A 20,249-nucleotide genomic window follows, 5' to 3' on the forward strand; every position below is an offset into this window, starting at 1 on the left:
AAAATCATGAATATTCCTTGCGTTGACCACTTCCACGTCTAAACTATTCCATGCTTCCACCCTTCTATGAGGAAGCTATATTTTTCACATCTCTCCTATAAGTGGCCATTTTAGTTTTTCCCATGCCCTCTCGACATTCTTTCATTCCACATACACAGATCTTCCCTATCCATTTTTCCATGCCAATCATCACTCTGTATATTGCTATCAGGTCTCCCCTTTCTCTTCTGTTTTCCAGGGTCGGAAGTTGCATTCTTTTCAGTCTGTCTTCATAAGTCAAATCTCTTAAGTCAGGCACCATTTTTGTTGCAGCCCTCTGTACTTTCTCTAGTTTCCTTATGTGTTTCTTTAAGTTCGAGCCCACTGTATTGTTGCATATTCAAGCCTCGGTCTTATCATTGCAGTAATTATTTTCTTCATCATTTCTTCATCTAAATATCGAACGCCACTCTTATGTTCCTCAATAAGTTCAATACTTCTCCAATTATTTTGTTTATATGTCTCTCTGGCAATAGGTCATTGGTAATTGTCACCCCAAGGTCTTTTTCTTCATGACTGGTTTTATGTCTTCATTTCCTATCTTGTACATACTCCTGATTCTTCTTTCACTCTTGCCAAACTCTATTTTCTTGCATTTTGTCGTGTTGAACTCCATTTGCCATGTACAGCTCCATTTCCATATTCTGTCCAAGTCTTCCTGGAGTAGTTCGCAATCTTTGTCACATCTCACTTTTCTTAACAATTTTGCATCGTCTGCAAATAGGCTCACATAACTGGACACCCCATCCACCATGTCATTTATGTAGACCATGAACATTACTGGTGCCAACACTGATCCCTGTGGAACTCCACTCTCCACCAAGCCCCATTCTGATGGTCTGTCCTTAATTATTGTTCTCATTTCTCTTCCTACCAAAAGTCTTCCATCCATTTTAGTAAACTGCCATGCACTCCTCCTACCATTTCAAGTTTCCAGATCAGTCTCCGGTGTGGTACCTTATCAAAGGCCTTTTTTAAATCCAGATATATTCCATCAGCCCAACCATCTCTTTCCTGTATTACATCTATCACCCTCGAATAGTAACATATCAGGTTTGTCGTGCATGAACGCCCTTTTCTAAAACCAAATTGACACTCACAAAGTATGTCATTTTCTCCAAGAAGTCTGTCCATCTATTCTTCACCACCCTCTCACACATCTTAGCTACCACACTTGTAAGTGACACTGGTCTATAGTTCAATGGGTCTCTCTTGTTACCTGATTTATAGATTGGGACAATGTTAGCTCTTTTCCAGTCTTGGGGCACTACACCTTCCCTTAATGAGGCATCAATTACTTCACAAACTTTTTCTGCCAGTTGCTCCTGCATTCTCTTAAAATCCATCCTGATACCCCATCAGGTCCCACAGCTTTTCTCACTTCTAAACTCCCCATCATATTCTTGATCTCCTCCACAGTTACTTGAAACTCCTTCATAATCCCTTTCTGTTCCATTACCAGTGGTTTGTCAAAAGCAGTCTCCTTTGTGAATACCTTCCGAAAGCATCCATTCATAGCCTCTGCCATTTCCTGGGATCTTCACTGCATACTCCATTTACTTCTAAACTTTCAATACTTTCTCTATTTTTGATGTTGTTGTTCACATGTCTGTAAAAAGCCTTGGTTGGTCTTTACATTTATCAATTATATCCTTTTCTTGTTTCTTTCTTTCTTCTCTTCTAATCAACACATATTCATTTCTTGCTCTTTTGTAACTTTCCACTGCTTAATCCGTCTTTTCCTTCTCCACCTCTTCCATGCATCCTCTTTTCTTGTTCTAGCCTTTTCACATCTATCGTTAAACCAGTCCTGCTTTCCAACTTCTCTATGTTGTCTTATTGGTACAAATTTTTCTCACCTTCTTTGTATATTTTTATAAATTCCTTCCACTTTTCATTTGCTCCTTAGCACTCTTGAATTTCATCAATTTGTCTCTTGAAAGAATTTCTTTAGGTTTCCAAAATCTGTCTTGGCATAATTCCATCTTCCCACTTTATATTCTTCATTTCTTCTAGATTTCTCTTCATCTATCACCTTGAACTCCAAAACTGCATGATCACTCTTTGCTAAAGGGCACTCCACCCTCATCTCCTCAATGACCATTGGCTCTGTACTAAAGACCAAGTCCAGTCTTGACGATGCTCCCTCTCCTCCAAACCTAGTATCTTCTTTGACCCACTGAGTTAACACATTTTCCATTGCCAGTGTCAATAGTGTATTTCCCATGTTGTCTCTGATCCTTCCATTGACCAGTCCTCCCAACACACCTCTTTACAATTAAAATCTCCCATCATTATAGTTCGTTCACAGCCACCCAACATTTCTTCCAGACATGTTCCTGTATCACTTATCATTTCTTCATATTCCTGTACTGACCATGCATTTGTCTTAGGTGGTATGTACACCACTATGTAGTGCCTCTTTTTTCCTTCATTAGTTTCTGCTCTGATCTTTAGCACTTCTGCCTTTCCCATACCTTCTTTCACTTGATCCACCTTTATATCTTTTTTAACCAGCAACATCACTCCTGTGTGTGTGTGTGTGTGTGTGTGTGTGTGTGTGTGTGTGTGTGTGTGTGTGTGTGTGTGTAATTCATCTCCTCGGTTGCCTGCTGGTCACCCAGCCAGTCTTCCCCATTACGGAGCGAGCTCAGAGCTCATAGACCAATCTTCGGGTAGGACTGAGACCACATCAACACACAACACACACCAGGACAGAGAGGTCACAACCCCTTGAGTTACTTCCCGTACCTATTTACTGCTAGGTGAAAAGGGCTACACATTAAGAGGCTTGCCCATTTGCCTCACCGCTTACCGGGACTCGAACCCAGCCTCTCGATTGTGAGTCCTCTAACCACTACACTCTGTTTTTTGTTGTGTGTGTGTGTGTGTGTGTGTGTGTGTGTGTGTGTGTGTGTGTGTATATATATATATATATATATATATATATATATATATATATATATATATATATATATATATATATATATATATATGTATACATACAGTTTAATACAAGTTTAATTGGTTCCAGCCCCAACCTCATAACTTGAAGTTATTAATTCCCAATTAAATTAACTGAAACTCCATTAATCAGTTCCAGCCAACAGAACAAAATACAAAATACCCCACTTGACCTGAAATAAATATGCAATTAAATTACAAAACATATATAATTAATTACTAAACATAAGTGTAGATAATAAATAATAATATCTGAAATATAACGTTATTTTGTGAGTGCTCACCAAAAGACAGACGATGGCAGACAATGAAGGTAGGCGGAGTAGGGGGAGGATGTAGGATGTCATGGTAGTAGGCGGAAGATGAGATATAAGTAGCGTGAACTTGAACAATAGTCACTCCCTTAGCATGTCTTCTAGTGTTAATTAAATCTTTGTTCTTCAAAATGGTGCAAATAGGCGACGTACTATGCTCATACTTCTTAGCAAGATCATTCACACGCACACCACGCTCAAAGTGACCGTGTTAATCCATGGGTCACTTCCTCTCCTGCTACCACCCAGGAAAAGTGAGAGAGAGAGAGAGAGAGAGAGAGAGAGAGAGAGAGAGAGAGAGAGAGAGAGAGAGAGAGAGAGAGAGAGAGAGAGATTGCGCGTAATATCATAAGTATTAGGAGTATTTGAAGATCAAATATATGGTAGGTGGCCTCAAAACAACCTCCTTGATTTAATGCTCTTGTGTTCCTTGATAATCAAACAATAAATGCACGGACAAATAACTAACTGCACTCATGTTTAATAGATGGTATAAGCAAACTGGCACACCAACGAATCGTCTAGCTGGACATTTTGCCATGTAGTCAGTCAGAGTCGGAGTCAGTCACTACTTTTGGCGCGGTCGAGTCGGAGTCATCAGTCGGTAAAAATATCGACTCCACTCCTTTACGTGATAAATTTTTGAGTAAAGATTCCACTTCATGGAGATTCCTACAAATTGCGAGAAATTGACTTTTGTGGAGGATGTATCCAATCATGCAGTCTGCGGGAATATTGGTATTTTTAATATTTTTCATGCTTTTTATTTTGTTGAGGATATACCCTAAGGAAGGAGGGCAGTACATGTCGTAACAACCACCCAGACAGCAGATAATACGGGTATCCCCTTTTGCCATATTTTACGGTGTTTTGCATGAGCTAATGCTATATTTATCATAGGGGTTAATTGCTAAGTGATATCCAACGATGGTAAAATGAGTGTGGTACTATATAGTACATCGTGTGATCCTGTATTATACACGTCGCGTACGTGTCTCCATTCTCTCCCTTGCTGAGCTAGGTTGACAACGCTCTTCAGCAGATACCAAGAAGGCCTCATCAGCGAGAGAAAAAAAAAGCGGAGTCGGAATTGGACTTTTGAAAATCCGACTCCACACCCCTGCATTTTGCCAGTGAATAAAGTAAGACGATTCGCCAATGTCAGCGAACTGGCACACCGATGAAAAGTGAAAGCTCAGTGGTCCAGGTGTTGGAAACAAGACCTGGTGGAGACTAGTGAGAGAACAACAAGGAGCTTGTCAACACAAGGCTCTCCCTCCACTCACCAGACCAGATGGATCCACCGCCATGAACAGCTCAGACAAGGCCACGCTCCTTGCCGAGTATTTTGCCAACAAAATGATGGTGGACCACCCAGCACGACCTGCACCTCAACTGGCCCAGGAGACAGACAATACTGTCACCACCGTCCTGGTGATGGAAGAGCAGGTAGAGCGGCTGCTTGGTGCGGTGGATGAGAGCAAAGCCACAGGTCCGGATGACATCACTCCGCGGCTCCTCAAGCACTGCGCCAGAGAACTGACAGCTTCTCTCACCACAGTCTTCACGACATGCCTGAGAGAAAATAAGTGGCCCTCAGTATGGAAGGAGGCGCGAGTGGTCCCAGTCCACAAAAAGAACTCCAAGTCAGAGCCCACAAACTACCGACCCATCTTGCTGCTCTCAGTGGTGGGCAAGGTGCTAGAGAAAATAGTGACTGATGTCATCTGCCAACACCTGAGCGAGAACCACCTCCTCACAGACAGACAGTTTGGCTTCAGGCCTGGCCGATCCACCACAGACCTCCTCCTCCTCCTCTCCAAGGACTGGCAAGATGCCCTGGAAGAAGGCCTGGACACCCTTGTGGTAGCCCTGGACATTGCTCTTTTGACATTTCACTCGGGCCTCGCTGAAAAGCTTTGCGCCAAGGGCATCCAAGGTGACCTGTTAAAGCTGCTTGAAGACTACCTCCAGGACAGAACTCTCCAAGTAGTGGTCAACGGGCAGTCATCAAGGCTTTCACCAGTCCGGGCATCAGTTCCACAAGGCTCAGTTCTGGGCCCAGTCTTGTGGAACATCTACACTGATGACCTCTTCCAGCAACTGTCATCTGTGGCTGCATTTGCTGATGACTACACTCTCTCCCGCTCTTACTGCTGCCTAGAGAGTCAGCGGGCCGTCACTGAGCTGAACAGGCAGCTCAGAATGGTAGAACAGTAGATGTGGCAAGTTAACTTCGCTCCAGAGAAGACACAGGCGATGGTCATCTCACGGTCTCCAGACACCTCACACACAGTCTCAGGAAAGTTGCGCTTTGGAGGCAAGTGCCTGCCACTCCAGGATTACATCAAGATCCTGGGTTTCGTCGCAGCCTGCGCCCGCCCGCCAGACATCTCTCCAGTCTCTGCCCTGTGCAGGATGGCGGACACCCTCGACCCACGAGGCACACTCACTCTGTACAAGGCGCAGATACGCCCATGTATGGAGTATGATGCCTTGTCTTGGATGTCAGTGCTGCCTCCACATGCAGAGACTGGATGCTGTCAGCAGCCCTGAGATTCATGACCACCGAGGAAGATGAGCAGCGCCCAGCACCACTGACATCACTGGAACACCGCCCGTATTCACTAGTAGTCTGCCACAAGACTCAAGTGCAGAGAGTCTCCACCTCAACCCTCTGAGGCTACAGCCACACACAGCACAGAGGTGCACCAGAGATCGGCACGCATTCATTAGTGCAGGTGCCCCAATCTCACTCAAGCCAACACCAGCGCACCTACACAGCCAGGACCTCAAGGCTGTGGAACATTTTCGTAGCAGCCACTCCCCAAGTGAGGAGCATGTCTACTCAGCAGGTGAAAGTGGCAGCCCACAAGTGGCGAAGCAGGCACCCGTCGTGGCTGGTGTTGCAGTAGTATTTATTGTAAAGAAATTATTTTGTATTGGAGTGTATTTTATTTATTTATTTATTTTTCATGTAAAACGTCTTAATGTACAGTATACTAATGTGTTATTCTCAAAAATAATACTACTATAGGCTTTTGGAATAACCCCATACTCAATGTGAGGTTTTAAGCCTCGTTCTTTGTATATGCATTTTTTTAAATAAAAAAAAAATAAGAAAAAGAGAGAGAGAGAGAGAGAGAGAGAGAGAGAGAGAGAGAGAGAGAGAGAGAGAGAGAGAGAGAGAGAAAAAAAAAAAGGAGGAAAGGAGGAGGAGGAGGAGGAGGAGGAGGAGGAGGAGGAAAGGAGGAGGCGGGAGGAGGAGGAGGAGGAGGACGAGGAGGAGGAGGAGGACGAGGAGGAGGAGGAGGAGGAGGATGGATTTTCTACTCACTTCCTTCTCTTTTCTTAGTAGGGCTGTCTAGAGGAGAACTGGATGAATATTCTGTCTGGTACTCCCTGCAAAATTTAAAATGCATCATATAATCAAACATAATAAATAGAAAACTGTTTACATATAAAAAAAATTACAACTGAGTTATATAAAAGAAAGAACATTCAAAATAACAAAGAGCAAGTGATCCAGTTGTTTGCAAACACTAGAAACATTACAATAAGCAGTAGAAACAAGATGGTAATATTAAAGAGTCAGAAATAAGGGAATGAATTCAGTATATATAGAAGTGAATGTGAAAAAAAAGACAATATTTTCAACTTAACGTGCGCTTTCATGTGAGAACAAAATATAATTGCTATATTTTTTCCCACCAAAAAACAAAAATAATAATTAAATATCTAAATATATAAATTAAACATTATATAACAAAGAACCAACGAGACAGTTCAACGCTGTGTATATGTTTTGGTCCAGCCATGTTGTTCCAGTTTAACTGTGTTACGGTTTCATGTTTTATTTTTTCTAAGCACTATGATATTTTTTACCATTGTAGGTTGGTGATACGTAATATTTGTGTGATTTAACTAGGTTTGTGAATATGGGTGTTACTGGTAAAGCTTACCAAGAAACGCGTAAAATATTCTCGCTTCAAGAGAAACTAGACAATATAGCCAAGGTTGAGGCAGGTGAGAAGCTCCATAAAGTAGGCAGATTTTACTCTATTAATAAGTCCACAGTGCGTAACATGGTGAAATGTTAAGAGGAATGATGGATATGAGGCCCTTATGGGGTCAGTCATGCTGTGTCCTGGTCCCAATTTTATTTATAACATAGGGCTCTATAATTCCATTAGTGCATTTTCGATATATGCCCACATTTTCTTGGTCTCTTTTCCCCACATTAAGGGAGGACTCCTGTATAAGTGTATTCACCTAGTTGTAATTTTACAGGGCCTTGGTATCATACTCGTGTGGCCCCGTCTCCATATCTACACACATCCAACCTTCCTTTAAAACTATGCACACTCCTCGCTGACACCACCTCCTCACTCAAACTATTCCACACCTCCACACATCTTTGTGGGAAACTATATTTCTTCACATCCTTCAAGCATATTCCCTTGGCTATCTTTTTACTATGCGATCTCGTAGTTCAATTTAAATTTTTCTCTCTCAACATCATTTGCTCATTATCCACTTCATCCAGACCGTTCAACAGCTTATAAACCTGTATTAAATCTCCTCTTCCTCTTCTTTGTTCCAAGGTAAGCAAATTAATTTCTTTTAATCTCTCCTCATAGGTCATTTCTGCCAATTCCAGAACCATTTTTGTTGCCATTCCCTGCAATCTCTCCAACTTCCTTATATGCTTCTTTTTATAAGGGGACCAAACCACCCCAGCATATTCCAATCTTGGTCTAATTACCATACTAATTAATTTCTTCATCATATCTTTATCCATATAATGAAAGGCTAATCCAATATTTCTAATCAGATTATATGTTTCTCCAAACATCTTGTCAATATGAGCCTCAAACTGCCCATGGTCTTGTATTATCACTCCCAAATCCTTTTCCTTTGACACCTTTTTCAACACTACTCCTTCACCCATCTTATATCACCATCTTGGCCGTCTTTCACTCTTCCCCATCTCCATCACATGACTTTTGCTCAGATTAAATTCCATCTCCCACCTCTTGCTCCACTCCCAAATCCTATCCAGATCTTCCTGTAAAATTTCACAATCTTCTTCACTCTTCACACACCTACACAACTTCGCATCATCCGCAAACAAATTAATATAACTGTTTACTCCCTCTGGCATATCATTAATATAGACAAGGAAAAGTATTGGTGCCAACACTGAACCTTGTGGGACTCCACTCTCCACCACCGACCAGTCCGACTTTGCATCCCTTATTACTGTTCTCATCTCCCTCCATCTCAAGTAGTTTTCCATCCACTTTAACACTTTTCCCTTCAGTCCTCCATAAATCTCTAATTTCCATAGCAGTCTCATGTGTGATACCTTGTCAAAAGCTTTCTTTAAATCCAAATATACACAGTCCATCCATTCCTCTCTTTCTTGTATTTTGTCAACCACTCTCGAATAAAAGCTCAGTAGATTTGTTACATATGACCTCCCTTTCCTAAAGCCAAATTGATGATCCGATAATAACTTATGATCCTCCAGGAACCGTATCCAATATTTCTTTACCACCCTCTCACAAATCTTACCGACCACACTTGTTAAAGAAACAGGTCTATAGTTAAGAGGCTCTTCCTTACTGCCTCCCTTATAAATGGGCACCACTTCAGCTCTTTTCCACTCTACCAGTACTTCTCCGGTTTCTAATGAGCACCTTATAATATCATATAATGGATCTATCAATTCTTCTCTACATTCCTTCAATAATTTGCCTGAAACTTCATTGGGTCCCATTGCTTTATCATCTTTAAGTTCATCCAACATTTCATATAACTCCTTTTTAGGTATCTTAATGTCATCCATGTGCACATTTATTTCTACATTCTGAGGCTTTACAAACATTGTTTCTTTAGTAAATACTTGTTGAAACCTATTATTTAGCAATTCCGCAATATTTTTAGGGTCATCTACTATCCTTTGCTCTCCTTTTAACCTTTCAATGGACTCTCTCTTTATAAGTTTACCATTTATGAACCTGTAAAACAACTTTGGTTGTTCCTTACTCTTGTCTACAATATGTTCATCATCTCCTCTATATCTAGTATTTTCCTTCACCCTCTGTTCCATCATATTTTCCATCATTAGATTAAGGAATCTCTCTCCCCATGCTTCCTCTCTAACACCACTTGCTAGATTTTCCCAATCCACCTCCTTACAATTAAAATCTCCTACTAGTATCACCTTTCTTTTTCCAGTTAATACACTTTCCAAACTCTGTAAAGTATCCTTGATCATATTGTCATATTCCCTTAATGTCCAAGAATTTGTTTTAGGAGGTACATAGGTCACCATGATTATTAATTCTTTTCCATCACTTTTTAACCTTATGCTTATCACTTCTGCGTTGTTCTTCCCATACCAAACCTTATCCACATTTATCTCCTTCTTCATCATAATCATAACTCCTCCTCCACCTTTACCCTCTCTATCCTTTCTCCATATATTACATTTATTATCCAAATTTACCTTTGTTTTTTAATGCAGTTTTGTCTCAGTCAAACACACTATATCAGGCTTCTCCACCATCATATAGTCTTGCAATTCCAATCTACTTGACAGTATCCCATCTATATTAGTATACATTACGGTCCACCCACTGCTCCCTCTAGGGGTTCCTCCACATTCTTTCTCTCCACATACCACTTTCTGACTTTCTCTCCTATAACTCTCCAACAAAACTTTTCTTTTTCCTCTTCAGACCGTTCATCATTTTTCCTTCTCGCCTCTTCCAACAATTCCTTATATCTTCTCCTCTCTTCCTCATTTCTATTGTTTTCTTACGTACACCTCTTTACAACCTTCTACCTCTCTTAATCTTGATGTTCTATATAAGATATCCTCCGCAGATTGTTGTGGCTTCAGTACTACTTTAATCGGTCTCCTTACTCCCTCCTTATATGGACCCAGTCTATGGATCTCTTCCACTTCTTGTAGGTCTTTTTTTTCATCATTTAGAATTTTGAACAGATCTCTTACCGTTTTTAATTCTTCCTTAATTCTCTTAGGCTTATATGTTATATTTTGGTATTTCATCCCAAATATTAACATACTCTTTTTCTTTTCTGCTATTTCTCTTATCAATGTTTCCTTATTCTTCATAACATTAACCAGTTCCTTGGACCTTTCTTTTTTGTCTTCCTTCAACTGATCTTTAATTATTTCTTGTAATCCAACCATCTCTGCTTCCCTCGACTCAGTCCATTGTGTTTTCTTCAGTTCCCACTCCCTTTCAAACCTTTCATTCTGCTCACTGATCATTTCCTTAAAGTCTTCTTTCTCCTTTACTATTCTCTCCATTTTCTCCTCCAACCGTCTCTTGTATTTTTCAACCTCCACTCTCAAGTGTGCATTCTCATCCACCAATCGCTTTTCATTTTCCTCCAGTCTCTTAACTCTTTCCTTCAAAGCCTTGCAGAATTCTCTATCCTGCTCCTCCTCACTCCTCTGAACTTTTAATTCCTTCACCAACTCCTCAAATCTCTTCTCCAACATTACCAGTCTACCTTGCATTGTTGCTCCTGTTGAAGATGGACTCATGTTTTGACTGGCCACTTTTGGTTTTGCTCCCTGGGCCTCATCGACATATTTTTAATTTAGTAACTTATTTCTTACCAGTCTATCCATTTTATTTCACTCTTCCTGGGAGCATGTGGGTGTGTGGTGGTGTGCACTGGGGGCCAGGCCTGGTAGCTACGTGTGTGTGCTGGGATGCATTGGCGGCTGTTATGGCTGGCCTTTGTGTGGTTCCCGCTCTGTCGTTTGGAGTGAGGAGGTTCCCACACCTCCAATCACTCTTATGTACACGCCACCAGGCTACGTTCACTCTGTACACTCGTTCACTCACTCTGGTCGCCCTTTAGTACCAATGACGGTTCTCACTCCAAGCACATTGCTTAGCGTGTGGAGTGTTAGTTAGATGCCACTCTGAGCAGGAGGCATGTCCACTCTCCATGGAGCGCGGAGTGTGTGTGTATGTGTATTTACCTATTTGTATTTACCTAGTTGTAGTTTTACAGGGCCTGGGCTTTATGCTCGTGTGGTCCCGTCTCCATATCTACACTTATCCAATTTTTCTTTAAAACTATGTACACTCTTTGCTGACACCACTTCCTCACTCAAACTGTTCCAAGTCTCAACACATCTTTGCGGGAAACTAAATTTTTTAACATCTCTCAGACATCGTCCCTTCCTTAGTTTCTTAATATGCGATCTTGTGCTTCTAAAGTCATATTCTTCTCTCAGGATCAGTTTCTCATTATCCACTTCATCCATTCCGTTAATCAATTTATAAACTTGCATCATATCCCCTCTCTCTCTTCTCTGCTCCAAGGTTGGTAGATCCATAGCCTTTAGTCTCTCCTCGTATGTCATCCCTTTAAATTCTGGAACCATTCTTGTAGCCATTTTTGTAGTCTCTCTAATTTTCTTATGTGTTTCTTTTATGGGGAGTCCGCACAACTCCTGCATATTCCAATCTAGGTCTTATATTAGTACTTATCAATTTCTTCATCATTTCCTTGTCCATATAGCGAAATGCTACTCCAATATTCCTTAGCAAATTATCGTCTCTCTGAAAATTCTATCAATATGGCTTACCGGTTGATTATTTTCTTCCATTGTCACTCCCAAGTCCTTTTCCTTTTCTACTTTTTCTAGTTTTACTCCATCTCCCATCTTATAGATTCCCACTGGTCATCTTTCACTTTTTCCCATTTCCATGACATGGCTTTTGTCCACATTGAATTCCATCTCCCATTTTTTGCTCCATTTCCAGATCTTGTTTAAGTCTTCCTGTAGTATTTCACAATCCTCTTTTTGTTTAATGACTCTGCACAGTTTTGCATCGTCTGCAAACAGATTTATGTAGCTGTTCACTCCCTCTGGCATGTCATTTATATATACGAGAAAAAGTATTGGTGCCAATACTGACCCCTGTGGCACTCCGCTGTCTACTGTTCTCCACTTGGACTTCATATCTTTAACTATCGTCCTTATTTCTCTCCCCCTTAAGTAATTCTTCATCCATCTCAATGTGCTTCCTTTTAAGCCACCCTTCTCCTCTAACTTCCATAGTAATCTTTCATGTGGCACTTTATCAAATGCCTTTTTAGATCTAAATAAATACAGTCAACCCATCCTCTCTCTCTTGTACTTTATCAACTATTCTAGAGTAGAAACTCAATAAATTTGTTACACATGACCGACCTTTTCTAAAACCAAATTGGCTATTTGATAATATTTTGTTGTCTTCAAGAAACTCAATCCATTGCTTCTTTATTACTTTTCACACATCTTGCATATTACACTAGTTAGTGATACCGGTCTGTAATTTAAAGGTTCTTCCTTCCTTCGCTCTTATATATGGGAACCACCTCAGCTCTTTTCCACTCCACTGGCACTGTTCCATTTTCAATTGAGCATTTTATGATGTTGTATATTGGACTTGCTAGTTCTTCCTACATTCTTTCAGTATTCTGCCTGAGACTTCATCCGGTCCCATTGCCTTTTCCTCATCTAATTCCGTCATCAACTTTTTATTTCAAGCTTGGTTACTTTAATCTCTTTCATATAGACAGTCTCTCTATTACCCTGTGGTCTTTCAAATTTGGATTCCTTTGTCTTGACACTCCTCTTTGAAAGAGTTTAAGTCATAGGCAGGTGGAAATACAGACACAGGTAGAGAGTTCCAGAGTTTACCAGTGTAGGGAATGAAGGAGTGAAGATACTGGTTAACTCTTGCATTAGGAAGATGGACAGAATAGGGATGAGAAGAAGTAGAGAGTCTTGTGCAGCGAGGCCGCAGGAGGGGAAGGCATGCAGTTAGCAAGTTCAGAAGAGCAGACAGCATGAAAACAGCGGTAGAAGACAGATAAAGATGCAACATTGCGGCGGTGACTTAAAGAATCAAGACAGTCAGTTAGAGGAGAAGAGTTGATAAGACGAAAAGCTTTAGATTCCACCTTGTTTAGTAAAGCTGTGTGTGTGGATCCCCCCCAGACATGAGAGCCATACTCCATACACAGGCGGATAAGGCCCTTGTACAGAGCAAGCAGCTGGGAGGGAGAGAAAAATGGACGAAGACGCCATAGGACACCTAACTTCTTGGAAGCTGATTTAGCAAGAGTAGAGATGTGAAATTTCCAGTTTAGATTTTTAGTGAAGGATAGACCGAGTGTGTTTAATGTAGAGGAGAGGGGAAGTTGAGTGTTATTGAAGAAGAGAGGATAGTTGTCTGGAAGGTTATGTCGAGTAGATAGTTGTAGAAATTGAGTTTTGAGGCATTGAACAAAACCAGGTTTTCTCTGCCCCAATCAGAAACAAGTGAAAGATCAGAAGTTAGGCGTCCTATAGCATCTCGCCTTGAGTCATTTAATTGTTGTTGGGTTGGGCGTCTGTTGAACGCTGTTGAATAATGCAGGGTGGTATCATCAGCATAGGAGTGGATAGGGCATTGAGTCAGATTTAGGAGATCATTGATGAATAATAGAAAGAGAGTGGGTGATAGGACAGAACCCTGTGGAACACCACTGTTGATAGTTTTAGGGGAAGAACAGTGACCGTCTACTACAGCAGCAATAGAACGATCGGAAAGGAAACTGGAGATGAAGGTACAGAGAGAAGGATAGAATCCGTAGGAGGGTAGTTTAGAAATTAAAGATTTGTGCCAGACTCTATCGAAGGCTTTCGATATGTCAAGGCCGACAGCAAAGGTTTCACCGAAGTCCCTAAAAGAGGATGACCAAGATTCAGTTAGGAAAGTAAGAAGATCACCAGTAGATCTGCCTTTACGGAAACCATACTGGCAATCAGAGAGAAGGTTGTGAGCTGATAGATGCCTCATTATCTTCCTATTAAGGATAGACTCAAAGGCTTTAGAAAGGCAGGAAATCAAAGCTATAGGGCGGTAGTTAGAAGGATTGGAGTGGTCACCTTTTTAGGGACAGGTTGAATGTGAGCAAACTTCCAGCAAGAAGGATAAATAGAAGTAGAGACACAGATGAAAGAGTTTGACCAGGCAGTGAGCGAGTTCGGAAGCACAGTTTTGAGAACAACAGGAGGGACTCCATCCGGACCGTAAGCCTTCCGAGAATCAAGGCCAGAGAGGGCCAGGAAAACGTCTTTATAAAGAATTTTAATTTTAGGGATGAAGTAGTCAGAGGGTGGAGGAGTAGGAGGAATATGCCCAGAATCATCCAAAGTTGAGTTGGTAGCAAAGGTTTGAGCGAAGAGTTCAGCTTTAGAAAAGAAGAGACAGCTGTAGAGCCATCTGGATGAAGTAAAGGAGGAAAGACGAAGAAGTAAAGTTGTTAGAGATATTATTGGCTAGATGCCAGAAATCTCGAGAGGAGTTAGAATTGGAAAGACTTTGACATTTTCTATTGATGAAAGAGTTTTAGTAAGTTGGAGAATAGATTTGGCATGATTACGGGCAGAAATATATAGGGCATGAGTTTCAGCAGTTGGATGGCTATGGAACCGTTTGTGAGCCGCCTCTCTATCATTGACAGCACGAGAACAAGCAGAGTTAAACCAAGGCTTTTAGCTTTAGGGTTAGAGAAAGTATGAGGAATGTATAGCTCCATGCCAGAGATAATCACCTCTGTTATGCGCTCGGCAAGTAAAGACCTCATGAAATTTACTATTTAACAGTTCTGCCATACTTTTGGGTCTTCCACCATTCCGTTTCTCCTTTTAACCTTTCTATTGTTTCTTTTTGTCTTATTTTTCCATTTATGAATCTGTAGAACAATTTTGGTTGTTCCTTACATTTTCGACAATGTCCTTTTCATAGTTCTTTCTTCTTCCTTTCTCACCTTAGCATATTCATTTCTTGCTGTTTTGAAGTTTTCCTTATTTTCTGGATTTCTGTTTCTTCTCCACCTTTTCCATGCTCCATCTCGTTTCTCCTTTGCCCTAGCACATCTTGCATTAAACCAATCTTTCTTTCCTTCTTCTTTAGGTCTATATTTCGGAACATATTCCTGACCCCAGTTTTGTATATTTCCAAAAATAAGTTATATTTCTCTTGAACCGTTAATGAGTTTTCCATCTCCTCCCAGTTTACGTTTTAAAATAGTTCTTGAGATTCTCAATATCAGCCTTTCTGTAATTTAATCGGTCTCCTTTGTATGATTCATCTCTATCTTCCTTTCCTTCTTCTATATCCATTTCTAATATTACATGGTCACTCTTTCCCAATGGGCACTTGTATCTTATATCATCGTTAATTGGTATATCCCTTGTAAAAACTAGGTCTAATCTTGCCGGCTCATCGTTTCCTCTGAATCTTGTGTTTTCCTTTACTCTTTGGACCATCAAATTATCTATCATTAGGTTCAGGAATCTATCTCCCCAGGCATCTTCCCCCATACCACTTTCATAATTTTCCCAGTCTACCTCCTTACAGTTGAAATCTCCTACCAATATCACTTTTCTCCTTTCCTTAATGATTCTTGTAAGACTCCTTATTGTGTCATCTATCATGTCTCTATATTCTTGGTTAGTCCATGAGTTTGTTTTGGTGGCACATATGTTCCAATGATTGTTAACTCCTTTTTATTAATATGCATCTTAACATACAGTATTTCTGATTTTCCTTCCCCAAACTCCACTTGATTTACCACTATCTCCTTCCTTAACATCATCATGACTCCTCCTCCTCCTTTACCCACTCTGTCTCTCCTCCATATATTATACCTTTTATCTATGTCTATTTTTATTGCCTCATTTAACTTTGTTTCCACCAGGCATACAATATCTGGTTCTTCTTTCTTTATGTAATCTCTTAATTCTAATTTACTAGATAAAATCCCATCTATGTTTGTATACATCATTTTAATCTCTTGTTCTTATCATTTTTAGTTAAACTTGCTCCATTTTTTTCTCTTCTTTCTCTTTTATATACCATTTCCTTATCCTGTCTCCTATAATTCTCCAAAAAATGCCTTCTTCTCCTCCTCTGACCTTTCATTATTTTTTTTCTTGCTTCTGCCACCAGTTCATTGTGTCTCTTCCTTTTCTCCTCGTTTCTATTTTTCTTTATATATATTTATATATATATATATATATATATATATATATATATATATATATATATATATATATATATATCTTTGCAACCTTCTGTTTCTCTGAGTTTTGTTTTCTATATAGTACTTCTTCTGCTGCTGCTTGTGATTTTAGTAATATCTTAATTGGTCTCACTGTTCCTTCTTGATATGGTCCCATTCTATGGATTTCTTCTACTTCCTCTTCTAAGTTCTGTCTATCCTCGTCATTCAGATGTTTTAGTAGGTCTTTTACTGATTTCATTTCGTCTTTTTCCCTTCTTGGTCTATATTTAACATTTTTTTCTTTCAGTCCAAAAATAATTACACTCTTCTTTTTTTTCGCAATTTCTCTTACTAAATTTTCTTTTTTCTTGAGGACTCCTATCATTTTGCTTGTCATATTTTCATCTTTTTCTTTTAACTGTTCTTGAAATACTTCTTGAAATGATTCCTTGTCTTTCTTATCTTGGATTCTCCATGCTTGTACTTCTTTTTTAATCATGTCTTGTACTCTTTCTTCTTCTTTGTTAACTAGATCTTTTAGTTTCTCTTTTTATTTCTCGGCTTTACCTAGTCCTTCTTCCATCAATTTCTTGTAGTTCGCTATTTGGACTTTTAATTCTTCATTTTCGGTTCTTAGCCTAGTTTCGTTTTCTTCCTCTCTTTTTATCCTACATTTTCAAAGCCAAAGAATGTGTGAAAGGAGATTTACCAACCTTATTTTCTAAAACACATTAAATGTGAAATATTGCATAACATATTACATGTATATTATGCAGACCATCACCAAAAAACTGGCCTACCTCTTTCTTCATTATAAAAATCTTTTTTTTTTCTTAGGTAGTAATCTATTTAAAAAAATGTCATTAACTGTTAGGTTTTACATATCAAAATCTTTTGATATATCTAACGTGACAGCAAAAGTTTCAGTGAAATCTCTAAAAGATGATGACCAAGACTCAGTACGGAAAGCCAGATCACCAGTAGAGCGACCTTGACAGAAGCCATACTGACGATCAGATAGAAGATTGTGAATTGACAGATGTTTAAGAATCTTCCTATTGAGGATTGATTAAAAAACTTTAGACAAGCAAGACATTAAAATTAAAGCTATAGGACGGTAGTTAGAGGGATTGGATCGATCATCCATTTTGATTAAGAACAGGCTGAATGTAGGCAAACTTCCAGCAAGAAGGAAAGGTAGTAGTCGATAGACAAAGTTGAAAGAGTTTGGCCAGGCAAGGTGCAATCACTAAAGCACAATTTTTGAGAAAATACGAGGGACCCCATCAGGTCTTTAATCCTTCCGAGGATTTAGGCCAGAGAGGGCATGGAAAACATCACTACGAAGAACTTTAATCATAGGTATGAAGCAGTCAAAGGGTGGAGGAGAGGGAGGAAAAGCCCAGAATCATCCAAGGTGGAGTTGTTAGCAACTTCAGCTATAGAGACAGATGAGATGGCAGTGGTGCCATCAGTACGAAATAAAGGAGGGAAGGATGAAGAAATAAAGTTGTTGGAGATGTTTTTGGCCAAATGCCAGAAGTCACGAGGGGAGTTGGAGTTTCAAAGTTTCTGACATTTTCTATTTATGAAAGTGTTTGGCAAGTTGAAGAATAGACTTGGCATGATTCCGGGCAGAAATATAAGTGCATGAGGTTCAGGAGATGGAAGGCTCAAGTTCTTTTTGTGGGCAGCCTCTCTATCATGTATAGCACAAGAACAGACAATGTTAAACCACGGTTTAGAAGGATAAGGTTGACAAAAAGAATGAGGAATGTATGCCTCCATGCCAGACACTATCACCTCTGTTATGCATTCAGCACACAGAGTTGGGTCTCTGACACGGAAACTGTAATCATTCTAGGGAAAATCAGCGTAATACCTCCTCAGGTTCCCCATCTGGCAAAAGCAAAACGCTAGAGGCACCTCCATTTTGAGATATACTGAGGAGGAATTGGAGAAATAGGACAAGAAATGAGATTGTGATCGGAGGAGCCCAACGGAGAATATAGAGTCACAACAGAAGCAGATGGATTTGAGGTAAAGAAAAGATCAGGGATGTTGGACGTTTCTTCAAGACGGTCAGGAATACGAGTAGGGTGTTGCAACAGTTGCTCTAGATAATGGAGGATAGCAAAGTTGAAGACTATTACACCAGGATGGTCAGTGAAGGCAGAAGAAAGCCAAAGTTGGATGTAAACACTGAAATCTCCAAGGACGGAGATTTCTGTGAAGGGGTAGAGGGACAAAATATGCTTCAATTTGGAAGTTAAGTAGTGAAAGAATTTACTATAGTCAGAGGAGTTAGGAGAGAGATAGACAGCACAGATAAATCTTGTTAGAGAGTGAGTTTTGAGTCTAGGCCAGATGGAGGAAAACTCAGAAGATTCAAGAGCATGAGCACGAGATTAAGGTACGTTGTTCCGCACATAGACGCAACATCCAGCTTTGGCATGAAAATGAGGATAGAGAAAGTAGGAGGGAACAGAAAAGGAGCTACTGTCGGTTGCCTCAGACAGCTGCACTTCGGTGAGGAAAAGAAGATGAGGTTTAGTAGAGGAGAGATGGTCTTCTATTGATTCAAAATTAGATCTAAGACGGCAAATGTTGCAGAAGTTAATGAAGAAAAAGTCGAGGAAGATATCAAGACCAAGACAGCAGATCGACCTGTAAACATAGCTGGTCCCCTCCCCAGAAAGGGACTCCGAAGCTGGATTTGGACTCGATATTTTGAATTTTGAGTTTTAAGTGGAGTGCAAAGAAGGAGAGTTGTCTTCAGAGGGCGGCGTTGACTGCCCCATAAAGTTGTGAGACACAAAGGGAAATGTTCAGCAAGATCACATCTAGCTTTAAGAGAAGGTTCAGAACACTCACTGAACTATTAGACTTTGCTTAGAGTAAATTATCGTTTTGGTAGGTATCTTCTACCAATTATGTTCCAAGTATAATGTACAAGAAGGTTTGAGTACCCATATAAATTTCTTTGCAAATGATGCAAAACATTTATGAGTAATAAGAAACATTGTAGAAAGATACTGACAAAATAAGGGAATGGAGCCAAAAAGGGGAAGTTAGAATTTAATGCCAAGAGATGCCATGTAATGGAAATGGATAAAAGTAATAAAAGACCATAGTATGAAGATTAAATAGGGGAAAATATTATAATGAAAAGGTCTGAAGAGAAAGATTTTATATTGATTATACTTGACACCAAGACCCATGAGGTCTTATAGCACTAGTTCAGGGAATGCTGTAAACTTTCCATTAAAGCTAGTTGTAATCTCACATAACGGTTCCCTTTATGTCTCATAAGCTAAAAGGGCAATCACAGCCTACTCTCTACAGACAACTCTCCTTCTTTACACAAAATTACATGCACTTACCACACACACATCCTTCACTTAAAACTCAAAATTATGAAATGACGACTCCAAATCCAGCCTCGGAGTCACATTCTGAGGAGGGGACCATAAATGTCCCCAAGACAGACTCCTTTCTCGATGATACCCCCTCTACTTTTTCTTCATTAACTTCTGCAACGTTCGTGGTCTCAGAGTTAATTTTCAATCTGCAAAACACCACTTTTCCTCTACTAAACCTCATCTTGTTTTCATCACCGAAATGCAACTTTCAGAGGCTACTGAGAGTAGTCCCTCCTCTTTTCCCTCCTACTTTCTCTATCATTTTCGTTCTAAAGCTGTATTGTTTTGTCTATGTGCACAACGATTTAACTTACTCTACTGCCCAATTTTGGCTAATCTGGCTTCAAATGAATAGTCACTTTCTAACTAAATTTATCTATGCTATCTATCTTTCCCATAATTCCTTTAA

General features: G+C 40.0%; 1 protein-coding gene across 1 annotated transcript in view; it reads right to left on the reverse strand.

The window, feature by feature from the left end:
• Positions 1-20,249, reverse strand: part of LOC123515952 (nuclear hormone receptor HR96-like) — a 194,462-nt gene that overhangs the window by 114,957 nt on the left and 59,256 nt on the right. The window contains exon 4 of the mRNA XM_045274890.1: positions 6,655-6,719. Coding sequence (XP_045130825.1) covers positions 6,655-6,719 — 65 coding nt within the window. The remainder of the gene's footprint in view (positions 1-6,654; positions 6,720-20,249) is intronic.

The sequence above is a fragment of the Portunus trituberculatus genome, chromosome 5 (genome assembly GCF_017591435.1).
Source record: "Portunus trituberculatus isolate SZX2019 chromosome 5, ASM1759143v1, whole genome shotgun sequence".
Taxonomy (NCBI): Eukaryota; Metazoa; Arthropoda; class Malacostraca; order Decapoda; family Portunidae; genus Portunus; species Portunus trituberculatus.